At 35.9% G+C, this 12,977-nt stretch overlaps 2 protein-coding genes, 1 long non-coding RNA gene and 1 pseudogene across 6 annotated transcripts in view; 3 read left to right on the forward strand and 1 right to left on the reverse strand.

Annotated features, from left to right (window-relative positions):
- LOC115583812 (uncharacterized) overlaps nucleotides 1-12,977 on the reverse strand; it is a 74,593-nt gene that overhangs the window by 34,342 nt on the left and 27,274 nt on the right. The gene's annotated exons all lie outside the window — the stretch shown is intronic.
- LOC115583805 (enhancer of split mbeta protein-like) lies at nucleotides 53-1,922 on the forward strand (annotated as a pseudogene).
- Nucleotides 4,745-6,612, forward strand: LOC115583802 (transcription factor HES-2-like). Its single transcript, XM_030420994.1, has 2 exons — nucleotides 4,745-4,867; nucleotides 4,982-6,612. Exons 1-2 carry the CDS (start codon nucleotides 4,745-4,747, stop codon nucleotides 5,312-5,314), a joined length of 456 nt encoding a protein of 151 aa, XP_030276854.1. The 3' UTR covers nucleotides 5,315-6,612.
- On the forward strand, nucleotides 9,441-11,310 carry LOC115583809 (transcription factor HES-5-like). The gene is made up of 2 exons (XM_030420999.1): nucleotides 9,441-9,563; nucleotides 9,677-11,310. The coding sequence occupies exons 1-2, from the start codon at nucleotides 9,441-9,443 to the stop codon at nucleotides 10,007-10,009; spliced, it is 456 nt and encodes a 151-aa protein (XP_030276859.1). The 3' UTR covers nucleotides 10,010-11,310.

A 12,977-nucleotide genomic window follows, 5' to 3' on the forward strand; every position in this document is an offset into this window, starting at 1 on the left:
CAGACCAAGACTCACACATTCATATGGAGATGTGGGACTATAAATAGGAGGGATGAAGCCAGCAGAGATCAGATTCTCTCTACAGAGACCTCTACAACACAGAGATCCAGCCATGGCACCTACAATCACTGAAGCAATTACCAATTCTCAGGAACATCTCACTCTGACCCACAAGGTAAATTCAAGATCCAACAACATTTAAATATTGTTAATAAGAGGTTGTCTTTGTTTATGCTCACATTTAACTCCAGAATAAGTTGTCTAATGACTTTGTTTTTTCTTTCTGCAGCTCAGAAAGCCTCTGGTGGAGAAGTTACGCAGAGAGCGAATCAACAGCAGCATTGAGCAGCTCAAGTCTCTCCTGGGTCCAGACTTCCTCAAACAGCAGCCAGACTCCAAGCTGGAGAAAGCAGACATCCTGTAGATGACAGTCTGTGTCCTGAGACGACTGCAGCAGCAGCATCACCAGCAGAGAAGACTGCTGAACCATGTCAACAAGCCGCAGTCTTCCTCTGACAACAACCTGATAGAGGGTGACTTCTCTCCTCTGAGCTCCACAGTCCAGACCAGCATCACCAAAGACAAGAGTCCAGACAACAGCGCCCTCTGGAGGCCGTGGTAGACACCAACTCACTGGAGTTACTACCACACAAACTCACATGACCACATTGGTCAAAGATTACTGGACTGAATCCTTTGAAATTTGATGGAATTGTTCTTCTGTATGTACAGAAGGCTGTATTTTGTGTGTTTGAGTTTGTTCAAGATGACATTTCCTGAGGAAATGACAGCAACAATATCTTTCAAGTTGAGAAAGAGAACATCTTGTCATGCATCTTGCATGAACAACATCTGATTGCATCAGCAATTATTATCATACCTCACTGTACTTCATGTGTTGGTAGTATATGCTGTAATAACATTTGTTATCTTTTGATCGTTATTGATCTTTTTGACCTGAAGACTTTAACTGTCCTTTTTATGGACATATTGTCATAATGAACTTCAATCTCTCTGATTAGTCAAAACTGATCTGTTGTCAGATCCAAATGTTTTACTTTGTTCTAAAAGTTTTGCTGAATGTCCCAATTTTTCTGGGACACTTTCAATGATTCACCTCATGAAAGGTATTATTAAGACATAATGTAATAATGAAATCTACTAACTTTGATTAGTAATGATCATTTTGATCAAAATTCTTAATTTGTCCTTTTTATGGACAAATTGTCATAATTATCTTTAATCTCTCTGATTAATCAAAACTGATCTGTTGTCGGATCCAAATGTTTATACTTTTTGCCTAAAGGTTATTTTACTGTCACAATTTTCCTGTGACACTTTTATGATTCACTTCACAACATGTATTGTTAAAATACAATACAATGGTGATGTTACTAACTTCTTGATTAACAATGATCATTTTGGATCAAAACTCTTGATTTGTCCTTTTTATGATCATTTTGTCATATTGGACTTTACTTCACTTTATATGATTATTGAAAAATGATTTGTTTTAAGATCAATATGTTTATGTTTTACGGTCAAAGGTTTGTTAAATGTCACACTGTCACATTATTCATGTGACAAACTTAGTTTTACATTTTGATAATCAACTGAATTTAATGTTAATTCAGAATGATGTGATCTGTTGTAAGGTCAGTTTTTATCATTTTATGTTTTGTTTACAAACTACAAATGTTTTAATCCATTTGGGAAAAACTCTCAAAGGACAGTGAGGACTGTGTCCTCAGATATTACAAATCGTTTGTCTTTTATAAAGACAGCTGTTCCTTTACTCTCTCTGAGTACAGTGTGTCTTGTAGAAATCTACAAGTTGTTGTTGTGATGTATCATCACCTCTAGATGGAGCTTTCTCACTTCATGTGGCTCTTGTTGAATAAACAAACACTGCAAGCTGAAAATGTTGTCTCCTCATGTCATTGTGTGCCTCGCTTTATGATGATGTAAGACACGACTTTATACAGTTATACTGTCATCTTCAATCAGCTGATAGATGTCTACATAATTTTTACTACATCTTACTGACAAATCTAGATACATTTAAGCACCTATATACATGATTTGTACATCACATACCTGTTTAAAAAAAATCTGAGCATACAAATGTGGTTCAATTTCACTTTCTGATGAAGAGGGGTTAAAGTGAAGTCATCAAACTAAACGTTTCGAATACTTAGGCAATTTAACTGCCGCACCGCTTCAGTGTTATTGAAAATCTAATGGTTCAGGTATAAAATTAAGAATTTCCCCCTTTAAAGATGTCAGACATTGTGTCTAATCAGATGCATAATACGACACACTTCTATTGTTGGTCCAGTGAAAGCAGTGAAAGGACAGAGTGTGGGAAACCAGAGGAAACTCACTCACAGAGCCCTGTGGGACAATAGATCCAGACCTTTGCCCTGAAGAGACAGATTAAAAGAGGAGTGTGGCTCTAAAACTGAATCTTCAGAATATGTTAGACATTACATACAACATTTTAACTATCTTATGATAGAATCTCCTTTACCAATTTTACATGTATTTCCATTCCCTGAATTTTGGGTTAACACACTCGCTGCCAAGTGTTTCTGTCATTCCAGTGATTTATGAAAACTGCTTATCATGTAAAATGTAAAATTAAAGCTATTCCGATTGTTTCTTTTTACAAAACTTTAAGCCTCATTACATTTTGCATTTGACACTGGAAAAGATAAAAATGTCTGGTGCAACATTAAGCTGAAAGGGGTCAGTGTTGAGTCGAAATACATTAATAAAATCAAGAAACTGATGTTGTACTCAGTGTATTAAGTTTACTTTTACAAAGTAAATTTTCCAATTATTAAAATGAAAGAGGTTGTTTCTCTGCTGGTCTCAATTTCTCCTAATGTGACTCTATATATTTTCTTGAATGAATCTTGATGAGCAAAACATTTCAAAAAGAAAAAACACAATAGCTTCCAAAAGAGAGAATTTCCTCTCTCAGAAGTCATATTTAGATGTAGACATGTGCCCGACTTTCTTTTAATGGGCAGCGTGTGGGAAAACTGTGGAGAACAGTGTCTAGTATGATTAGCATCCTGAACCCCACCAGCAGCAGCAGACTATTCTCTAAAGGGATTTGGCACACTTCAGGAAACAGATGCTCCAACCTCCCACCCTCATCTACAGAGCTGAAATATTATCCAGTTACTGATACAATGGACCAACTATGATAAGATGGTCAAAATGTACAAAAGCGATCAGAAATTTGCTTAATAATTTGTCAAATCAATTGAAGTGACTCTTGTACCGAAATTTGCTTTCCAGTTTCAAAAGTTACAAACTTTCAGAACCAGCCAATGGTGTTCTTTCCCTCCAGATGGTTGCTGACGTCAGGCTCTGGTTCTACTACAACACACGTCCAGTATCAGTCACATAAGCTCCATTCAAAGTCCTTTTGTTGTTCATTGACCGCAGCATTCAGGGAGTCAGTGTGGGAAACTGAGACCAACTTTCTACCCACACTGACTACAAGGCACAAGTCAGAAGACAAGACAGTGAAACATCTGGACAGCACGATGATTCTTGTTCTCAGGGTTTGGTTGTTTTATCAAATGACATGAGAATATATCTTGAAGACCACATTCTTTAAATACCTGACAGAACTGACATTATAAAAAACAGTAATGTTTTTGTTTTTAAATTCAAGGAAAAACCAACAGAAACATCAAACAAAAATTGAAACTGAATCATCTAGATGAAACAGATGATAACTGGCATGAATGACACTTGCTATGTTTTAGACTATAACATAATAAAATCATTTATACGAAAAAAAAAATATTTCCAATGATTATCTAATTTACATGGGTTTGTTTCGTCCAACTAACAGCCCAAAACTTCCAAACTAAGAATACATTAAAACAATGGGAAAAGAATCAGCAAAATTAGAGCTTTCAGAAGTGGGAATCAGAAAATATTTTTAACTTAAAAACTGCTCAAATGGTTTTGAAAAACGTTTTATTAATCTTCAGTTAATAGAAAAATGTATTAATGTAGTAATCATCTTGGATGAACAGGTATAAATTGTTGGGCAGTATAATCAATAAAAAGTAAACATAGTTCAAAAAATGATTCAAGGTAAAAATGTATATATATATATATTCAAAAATTTGCAAGTGATCAAAGCGGTCAATATAAAAAGCAAAACTTGCAATATATTGTAGGTACTTATAATCAACTACATATAAATCTAGAAAATTAGAAGTAAAAATTGCAATAAATTGTAGGTACTCATAATTTACTACATATTAATATAGAAAATTACAAGTGCCTCAAATTTGTACTTAAGAAAAGGACCAAAGGACATGTACGTAGTCCCACCACTGGTAATATTTAAGTAAGAAAAAACCCTTTGGCCGAAAAGCAACTAACTGTCTTTCTCACACGTGTGTGATGTGATGATGAGTGTGTGCTCAGTCAAAGTCATTGATCCCAGCATCAGGCAGCAGATCTGCTCTCTCTACAGGGTCACCACTTTCCCAGATTCACACAGAGCTCTGTGAGTCTCTCTCCATCACCCCCCCAGTCCTCCACCTGTTCCCCTGAGATACAACTTTTGTCCTCACATCAACATAACCATTCGGCGTGTGTGACCTTTTATTGTGTCACCAAGGTCTCTGATTGGCTGAGACTGTGAGAAACTCCACTCAGACCAAGACCCACACATTCATATGGAGATGTGGGACTATAAATAGGAGGGATGAAGCCAGCAGAGATCAGATTCTCTCTACAGAGACCTCTACAACACAGAGATCCAGCCATGGCACCTACAATCACTGCAGCAATGACCAATTCTCAGGAGCATCTCACTCTGACCCACAAGGTAAATTCAAGATCCAACAACATTTAAATATTGTTAATGAGAGGTTGTCTTTGTTTATGCTCACATTTTACTCCAGAATAAGTTGTCTAATGACTTTGTTCTTTTTTTCTGCAGCTCAGAAAGCCTCTGGTGGAGAAGTTACGCAGAGAGCGAATCAACAGCAGCATTGAGCATCTCAAGTCTCTCCTGGGTCCAGACTTCCTCAAACAGCAGCCAGACTCCAAGCTGGAGAAAGCAGACATCCTGGAGATGACAGTCTGTGTCCTGAGACGACTGCAGCAGCAGCATCAACAGCAGAGAAGACTGCTGAACCATGTCAACAAGCTGCAGTCTTCCTCTGACAACAACCTGACAGAGGCTGACTTCTCTCCTCTGAGCTCCACAGTCCAGACCAGCATCACCAAAGACAAGAGTCCAGACAACAGTGCCCTCTGGAGGCCGTGGTAGACACCAACTCACTGGAGTTACTACCACACAAACTCACATGACCACATTGGTCAAAGATTACTGGACTGAATCCTTTGAAATTTGATGGACTTGTTCTTCTGTATGTACAGAAGGCTGTATTTTGTGTGTTGAGTTTGTTCAAGATGACATTTCCTGAGGAAATGACAGCAACAATATCTTTCAAGTTGAGAAAGAGAACATCTTGTCATGCATGTTGCATGAACAACATCTGATTGCATCAGCAATTATCATCATACCTCACTGTACTTCATGTGTTGGTATTTATGCTGTGATAACATTTGTTATCTTTTGATCGTTATTGATCATATTGATCAAAAATCTTTAAATGTCCTTTTTATGGACATATTGTCACAATGAACTTTAATCTCTCTGATTAATCAAAACTGATCTGTTGTCAGATCAAAATGTTTTACTTTGTTCTAAAAGTTTTGCTTAATGTCACTATTTTTCTGTGACACTTTAATGATTCACCTCATGAAAGGTATTATTAAGATATAATGCAATAATGAAATCTACTAACTTTGATTAGTAATGATCATTTTGATCAAAATTCTTAATTTGTCCTTTTTATGGACAAATTGTCATAATTATCTTTAATCTCTCTGATTAATCAAAACTGATCTGTTGTTGGATCCAAATGTTCATACTTTTTGCTAAAAGGTTATTTTACTGTCACAATTTTCCTGTGACACTTTTATGATTCACGTCACGACATATATCGTTAAAATACAATACAATGGTGATGTTACTAACTTCTTGATTAACAATGATCATTTTGGATCAAAACTCTTGATTTGTCCTTTTCATGGACATTTTGTCATATTGGACTTTACTTCACTTTATATGATTATTGAAAAATGATTTGTTTTAAGGTCAATATGTTTATGTTTTTACGGTCAAAGGTTTGTTAAATGTCACACTGTCACATTATTCATGTGACAATCTAAGTTTTACATTTTGATAATCAACTGAATTTAATGTTAATTCAGAATGATGTGATCTGTTGTAAGGTCAGTTTTTACTATTATATGTTTTGTTTACAAAATACAAATGTTTTAATCCATTTGGGAAAAACTCTCAAAGGACAGTGAGGACTGTGTCCTCAGATATTATAAATCGTTTGTCTTTTATAAAGACAGCTGTTCCTTTATTCTCTCTGAGTACAGTGTGTCTTGTAGAAATCTACAAGTTGTTGTTGTGATGTATCGTCACCTCTAGATGGAGCTTTCTCACTTCATGTGGCTCTTGTTGAATAAACAAACACTGCAAGCTGAAAATGTTGTCTCCTCAGGTCATCGTGTGCCTCGCTTTATGATGATGAAAGACACGACTTTATACAGTTATACTGTCATCTTCTATCAGCTGATAGATGTCTACATCATTTTTACTACATCTTACTGACAAATCTAGATACATTTAAGCACCTATATAAATGATTTGTACATTACATACCTGTTTAAAAAAAACCTGAGCATACAAATGTGGTTCAATTTCACTTTCTGATGAAGAGGGGTTAAAGTGAAGTCATCAAACTAAAACGTTTCGAATACTTGGTCATTTTAACTGCAGCACCGTTTCAGTGTCATTGAAAGTTTTATGGTTGAGGTTTAAAATTAAGTATTTCTCCCTTTAAAGATGTCAGACATTGTGTCTAATCAGATGCATAATACGACACACTTCTATTGTTGGTCCAGTGAAAGCAGTGAAAGGACAGAGTGTGGGAAACCAGAGGAAACTCACTCACAGAGCCCTGTGGGACAATAGATCCAGACCTTTGCCCTGAAGAGACAGATTAAAAGAGGAGTGTGGCTCTAAAACTGAATCTTCAGAATATGTTAGACATTACATACAACATTTTAACTATTTTATGATAGAATCTCCTTTACCAATTTTACATGTATTTCCATTCCCTAAGTTTGGGTTTACACACTCGCTGCAAGTGTTTCTGTCATTCCAGTGATTTATGAAAACTGATTATTATGTAAAATGTAAAATTAAAGCTATTCTGATTGTTTCATTTCACAAAAACTTTAAGCCTCATTACATTTTGCATTTGACACTAGAAAAGATAAAAATGTCTGGTGCAACATTAAGCTGAAAGGGGTCAGTGTTGAGTCGAAATACATTAATAAAACCAAGTAACTGATGTTGTACTCAGTGAATTAAGTTTACTTTTACAAAGTAAATTTTCCAATTATTAAAGTGAAAGAGGTTGTTTCTCTGCTGGTCTCAATTTCTCCTACTGTGACTCTATATATTTTCTTGAATGAATCTTGATGAGCAAAACATTTCAAAAAGAAAAAACACAATAGCCTCCAAAAGAGAGAAATTCCTCTCTCAGAAGTCATATTTAGATGTAGACACGTGCCTGACTTAATTTTAATAGACAGCATGTGGGAAAACTGTGGCGAACAGTGTTTAGTATGATTAGCAACCTCAACCCCACCAGCAGCAGCAGACTATTCTCTAAAGGGATTTGGCACACTTCAGGAAACAGATGCTCCAACCTCCCACCCTCATCTACAGAGCTGAAATATTATCCAGTTACTGATACAATGGACCAACTATGATAAGATGGTCGAAATGTACAAAAGCGATCAGAAATTCACTTAATAATTTGCCAAATCAATTGGAGTGACTCTTATGCTGAAATTTGATTTCTAATTTACAAAGTTACAAACTTTGAGAACCAGCCAATGGTGTTCTTTCCCTCCAGATGGTTGCTGATGTCAGGCTCTGGTTCTACTACAACACACGTCCAGTATCAGTCACAAAAGCTCCATTCAAAGTCCTTTTGTTGTTCATTGACCGCAGCATTCAGGGAGTCAGTGTGGGAAACTGAGACCAACTTTCTACCCACACTGACTACAAGGCACAAGTCAGAAGACAAGACAGTGAAACATCTGGACAGCACGATGATTCTTGTTCTCAGGGTTTGGTTGTTTTATCAAATGACATTAGAATATATCTTGAAGACCACATTCTTTAAATACCTGACAGAACTGACATTATAAAAAACAGTAATGTTGTTGTTTTTAAATTCAAGGAAAAAACCTACGGAAGCATTAAACAAAAATTGAAATTGAATCATCTAGATGAAACAGATGATAACTGGCATGAATGACACTTGCTATGTTTTAGACTATAACATAATAAAATTATTTATACGAAAAATTCTAATTCCAATGATTATCTAATTTACAGGGGTTTGTTTTGTCCAACTAACAGCCCAAAACTTCCAAACTAAGAATACATTAAAACAATGGGAAAAGAAGCAGCAAAATTAGAGCTTTCAGAAGTGGGAATCAGAAAATATTTTTAATTTAAAAACTGCTCAAATGGTTTTGAAAAACGTTTTTAATTAATCTTCAGTTAATAGAAAAATGTATTAATGTAGTAATCATCTTGGCTGAACAGGTATAAATTGTTGGGCAGTATAATCAATAAAAAGTTAAGATAGTTCAAAAAATGATTCAATGTAAAAAAAAATATATATATATATATATATTCAAAAAATTGCAAGTAATCAAAGCGGTCAATATAAAAAGTAAAACTTGCAATATATTGTAGGTACTTATAATCAACTACATATAAATCTAGAAAATTTGAAATAAAAATTGCAATAAATTGTAGGTACTCATAATTTACTACAAATTAATATAAAAAATTACAAGTGCCTCAAATTTGTACTAAAGAAAAGGACCAAAGGACATGTACGCAATCCCACCACTGGTAATATTTAAGTAAGAAAAAACCCTTTGGCCGAAAAGCAACTAACTGTCTGTCTCACACGTGTGTGATGTGATGATGAGCGTGTGCTCAGTCAAAGTCATTGATCCCAGCATCAGGCAGCAGATCTGCTCTCTCTACAGGGTCACCACTTTCCCAGATTCACAGAGAGCTCTGTGAGCCTCTCTCCATCACCCCCCAGTCCTCCACCTGTTCCCCTGAGATACAACTATTGTCCTCACATCAACATAACCATTCGGCGTGTGTGACCTTTTATTGTGTCACCAAAGTCTCTGATTGGCTGAGACTGTGAGAAACTCCACTCAGACCAAGACTCACACATTCATATGGAGATGTGGGACTATAAATAGGAGGGATGAAGCCAGCAGAGATCAGATTCTCTCTACAGAGACCTCCACAGCACAGAGATCCAGCCATGGCACCTACAATCACTGCAGCAATGACCAGTTCTCAGGAGAATCTCACGCTGATCCACAAGGTAAATTCAAGATCCAACAACATTTAAATATTGTAAATGAGAGGTTGTCTTTGTTTATGCTCACACTTGACTCCAGAATAAGTTGTCTAATGACTTTGTTCTTCTTTCTGCAGCTCAGAAAGCCTCTGGTGGAGAAGTTACGCAGAGAGCGAATCAACAGCAGCATTGAGCAGCTCAAGTCTCTCGTGGGTCCAGACTTCCTCAAACAGCAGCCAGACTCCAAGCTGGAGAAAGCAGACATCCTGGAGATGACAGTCTGTGTCCTGAGACGACTGCAGCAGCAGCATCACCTGCAGAGAAGACTGCTGAACCATGTCAACAAGCCGCAGTCTTCCTCTGACAACAACCTGACAGAGGCTGACTTCTCTCCTCTGAGCTCCACAGTCCAGACCAGCATCACCAAAGACAAGAGTCCAGACAACAGCGCCCTCTGGAGGCCATGGTAGAAACCAACTCACTGGAGTTACCACCACACAAACTCACATGACCACATTGGTCAAAGATTACTGGACTGAATCCTTTGAAATTTGATAGACTTGTTCTTCTGTATGTACAGAAGGCTGTATTTTGTATGTTTGAGTTTGTTCAAGATGATATTTCCTGAGGAAATGACAGCAACAATATCTTTCAAGTTGAGAAAGAGAACATCTTGTCATGCATGTTGCATGAACAACATCTGATTGCATCAGCAATTATTATCATACCTCACTGTACTTCATGTGTTGGTAGTTTATGCTGTGATAACATTTGTTATCCTTTGATTCTTATTGATCATATTGATCAAAAATCTTTAAATGTCCTTTTTATGGACATATTGTCACAATGAACTTTAATCTCTCTGATTAATCAAAACCGATCTGTTGTCAGATCAAAATGTTTTACTTTGTTCTAAAAGTTTTGCTTAATGTCACTATTTTTCTGTGACACTTTAATGATTCACCTCATGAAAGGTATTATTAAGACATAATGCAACAATGCTATCTACTAACTTTGATTAGTAATGATCATTTTGATCAAAATTCTTAATTTGTCCTTTTTATGGACAAATTGTCATAATTATCTTTAATCTCTCTGATTAATCAAAACTGATCTGTTGTCGGACCCAAATGTTTATACTTTTTGCTTAAAGGTTGTTTTACTGTCACAATTTTCCTGTGACACTTTTATGATTCACTTCACGACATGTATTGTTAAAATACAATACAATGGTGATGTCACTAACTTCTTGATTAACAATTATCATTTTGGATCAAAACTCTTAAATTTGTCCTTTTTATGGACATTTTGTCACATTGGACTTCACTTCAATTTATATGATTATTGAAAAATGATCTGTTTTAAGGTCAAAATGTTTTTCTTTTTACTGTAAAAGGATTGTTCAATGTCACACTGTCACATTATTCATGTGACAATCTAAGTTTTACATTTTGATAATCAACTGAATTTAATGTTCATTCAGAATGATGTGATCTGTTGTAAGGTCAGTTTTTATTATTGTATGTTTTGTTTACAAACTACAAATGTTTTAATCCATTTGGGAAAAACTCTCAAAGGACAGTGAGGACTGTGTCCTCAGATATTATAAATCATTTGTCTTTTATAAGGACAGCTGTTCCTTTACTCTCTCTGAGTACAGTGTGTCTTGTAGAAATCTACAAGTTGTTGTTGTGATGTATCGTCACCTCTAGATGGAGCTTTCTCACTTCATGTGGCTCTTGTTGAATAAACAAACACTGCAAGCTGAAAATGTTGTCTCCTCATGTCATTGTGTGCCTCGCTTTATGATGATGTAAGACACGACTTTATACAGTTATACTGTCATCTTCAATCAGCTAATAGATGTCTACATCATTTTTAATAAATCTTACTGACAAATCTAGATACATTTAAGCACCTATATAAATGATTTTTACATTGCATACCTGTTTAAAAAAAATCTGAGCACAGAAATGTGGTCCAATTTCATTTTCTGATGAAGAGGGGTTAAAGTGAAGTCATCAAAGAAAACTAAAACCCTTCCAATACTTAGTCATTTTAACTGCCGCACCGTTTCAGTGTCATTGAAAGTTTCATGGTTGAGGTTTAAAATTAAGAATTTCCCCCTTTAAAGATGTCAGACATTGTGTCTAATCAGATGCATAATACGACACACTTCTATTGTTGGTCCAGTGAAAGCAGTGAAAGGACAGAGTGTGGGAAACCAGAGGAAACTCACTCACAGAGCCCTGTGGGACAATAGATCCAGACCTTTGCCCTAAAGAGACAGATTAAAAGAGGAGTGTGGCTCTAAAACTGAATCTTCAGAATATGTTAAACATTACATACAACATTTTATCTATTTTATGATAGAATCTCCTTTACCAATTTTACATGTATTGCCATTCCCTGAAGTTTGGGTTAACACACTCGCTGAAAGTGTTTATGTCATTCCAGTGATTTATAAAAATTGATTATTATGTAAAATGTCAAATTAAAGATATTCTGATCGGTTCTTTTCACTAAAACTTTAAGCTACATTTTGCATTTGACACTGGAAAAGACAAAAATGTCTGGTGTAACATTGAGCTGAAAGAGGTCAGTGTTGAGTCGAAATACATCAATAAAACCAAGTAACTGATGTTGTACTCAGTGAATAAAGTTTACTTTTACAAAAAACATTTTCCAAGTATTAAAATGAAAGAGGTTTTTTCTCTGCTGGTCTCAATTTCTCCTAATGTTACTCTATATATTTTCTTGATTGAATCTTGATGAGCTAAAAATTCAAAAAGAAAAAGAAAAAACACAATGGCCTCTAAAAGATAGAAATTCCTTTCTCAAAAGTCATAATTAGACGTAGACATGTGCCCGACTTTCTTTTAATGGGCAGCGTGTGGGAAAACTGTGGAGAACAGTGTTTAGTATGATAAGTATCCTGAACCCCACCAGCAGCAGCAGACTATTCTCTAAAGGGATTTGGCACACTTCAGGAAACAAATGCTCCAACCTCCCACCCTCATCTACAGAGCTGAAATATTATCCAGCTACGGATATAAAGGAACAACTATGATAAAATGCTCAAAACGTACCAAAAGCGATCAGAAATTGACTTGATAATTTACCAAATCAATTAAAGTGACTCTTATACTGAAATTTGCTTTCTAATTTACAAAGTTACAAACTTTCAGTACCAGCCAATGGTGTTCTTTCCCACCAGATGGTTGCTGACGTCAGGCTCTGGTTCTACTACAACACACGTCCAGTATCAGTCACAAAAGCTCCATTCAAGGTCCTTTTGTTATTCATTGACCACAGCATTCAGGGAGTCAGTGTGGGAAACTGAGACCAACTTTCTACCCACACTGACTACAAGGCACAAGTCAGAAGACAAGACAGTGAAACATCTGGACAGCACAATGATTCTTGTTCTCAGGGTTT

Source organism: Sparus aurata, chromosome 6 (assembly GCF_900880675.1).
Source record: "Sparus aurata chromosome 6, fSpaAur1.1, whole genome shotgun sequence".
Lineage (NCBI taxonomy): Eukaryota > Metazoa > Chordata > Actinopteri > Spariformes > Sparidae > Sparus > Sparus aurata.

Excerpts from the sequence above, each read along its gene's own strand:
- LOC115583802 (XM_030420994.1), top strand. The coding sequence starts at position 4,745 with ATGAAGCCAGCAGAGATCAGATTCTCTCTACAGAGACCTCTACAACAC. Across the intron at positions 4,868-4,981 it reads ATCTCACTCTGACCCACAAG|CTCAGAAAGCCTCTGGTGGA; the intron begins GTAAATTCAAGA and ends TTTTTTCTGCAG.
- LOC115583809 (XM_030420999.1), top strand. The coding sequence starts at position 9,441 with ATGAAGCCAGCAGAGATCAGATTCTCTCTACAGAGACCTCCACAGCAC. Across the intron at positions 9,564-9,676 it reads ATCTCACGCTGATCCACAAG|CTCAGAAAGCCTCTGGTGGA; the intron begins GTAAATTCAAGA and ends TTCTTTCTGCAG.